The sequence below is a fragment of the Microtus ochrogaster genome, linkage group LG1 (assembly GCF_000317375.1).
Source record: "Microtus ochrogaster isolate Prairie Vole_2 linkage group LG1, MicOch1.0, whole genome shotgun sequence".
Lineage (NCBI taxonomy): Eukaryota > Metazoa > Chordata > Mammalia > Rodentia > Cricetidae > Microtus > Microtus ochrogaster.
Window position 1 is genome coordinate 32688886 of NC_022027.1, and position 1279 is coordinate 32690164.

General features: G+C 37.8%; 1 protein-coding gene across 1 annotated transcript in view; it reads right to left on the reverse strand.

Moving 5' to 3' along the window:
- Window positions 1-1279, reverse strand: part of Ppat (phosphoribosyl pyrophosphate amidotransferase) — a 34817-nt gene that overhangs the window by 9959 nt on the left and 23579 nt on the right. Inside the window, exons 2-3 of the mRNA XM_026785018.1 lie at window positions 1025-1236; window positions 437-616 (exon numbers count right to left, since the gene is read on the reverse strand). Of these exons, the coding sequence (XP_026640819.1) occupies window positions 437-616; window positions 1025-1236 (392 nt within the window). The remainder of the gene's footprint in view (window positions 1-436; window positions 617-1024; window positions 1237-1279) is intronic.

The following is a 1279-nucleotide window of genomic DNA, read 5'->3' on the forward strand; positions in this document are numbered from 1 at the left end:
TGCTGTGGACAAGCCAGAGACTGCAAAGTGACAGAGGACGGGCGGTGGGAAAGGGGTGGTGAAGAACTGGGGAAAATACAAGTGTATGAAAATGTCACAGTGAAACTCATTACTCTGTATGCGGCTCAAAATTAAAAATGAGATCCAATATTCTCATCTTTAGGTGAATAAAAACTGCTTCTTGTTTGTGCACATGTGCATCTACGGGCATATGCACACCACAGCTGGTACAGAAATCGGGGTACTTGGGTCAGTTCTGTGCTTCCACCACGAGGGTCTTTGGAAGAAAACTCACGTTGTCAGCCTTTACCCAACAACCAATCTCTCAGCCTACATTTTGTTGAAAGAAACGGCTAAAAATTCTTGAACAGGAATCAACATTAGACCCCAACATTTCCTTCTTACAGTAAGTGGTGAATTTTCCCGTTCTAATCCGTATGTATTTGAAAGACAGAAGAACAACTCACTGAATAATTAAAAGTCAATACCTTTGCCGCATACCCAAGAGCTGCAGGTGTAGCCGACTCTGGAACCGTGCTAACCAAGTCTGCCTCCACAGGTGCTTCAATCGCCAGCTGCTGGCCACAGCGGTACCTTACTGTATAAACCATCTGGCCTGGAATGGTTGGAAAAGAATAAGATTGTCTTAACTGAGAACAATATTGGTTTCTAAAAAGCTGGTGTAAGGATTTTATAGATTGAACAAAAAATACAGCAACAATAAAGTAGAAAGACATAAACTAAGAGATTCAATTGTGTGATATATACAAAATTTTACCTTAAAATGTATTTGAAAGTAATACCCTTTATTTAAAAAAAGAAAAAAAAAAAAACAAAGAAAAGTAAAACCAGAACCTAGGAGTTGAAAAGAAGAGCAATTATGATTTGCAGCTCAGTAACATATTCGTAGCTCCCATTCAGCCACATGCTTCCTGAGTGCACACAAGCCTTTGACCAAGAACTGTCATGTTTCAATGAGATAAATGAGATTAATATAAAGAGTCAAAGAAAAGAAATGACTTACCTTCAAATATACTGTCTGGTCTTGCAAAATAAACATATTCAAATATACAAAAAGCCACTGGGTCTCCTTTAGTCCTTGAAATCGTATCAAGAGTTCTGACACCGTGCCTGGATATTTCTACAATTTCTCCAGGCTTGACTTCATGAGAATATCTTAGAACAAAAAAACAGAAGACATCTGTGAAATCTATCATTTTATACGATGAGTATATGCTAATTTTTAAAAAGCTAAAGAAAAGACTATAACTCTGCTACT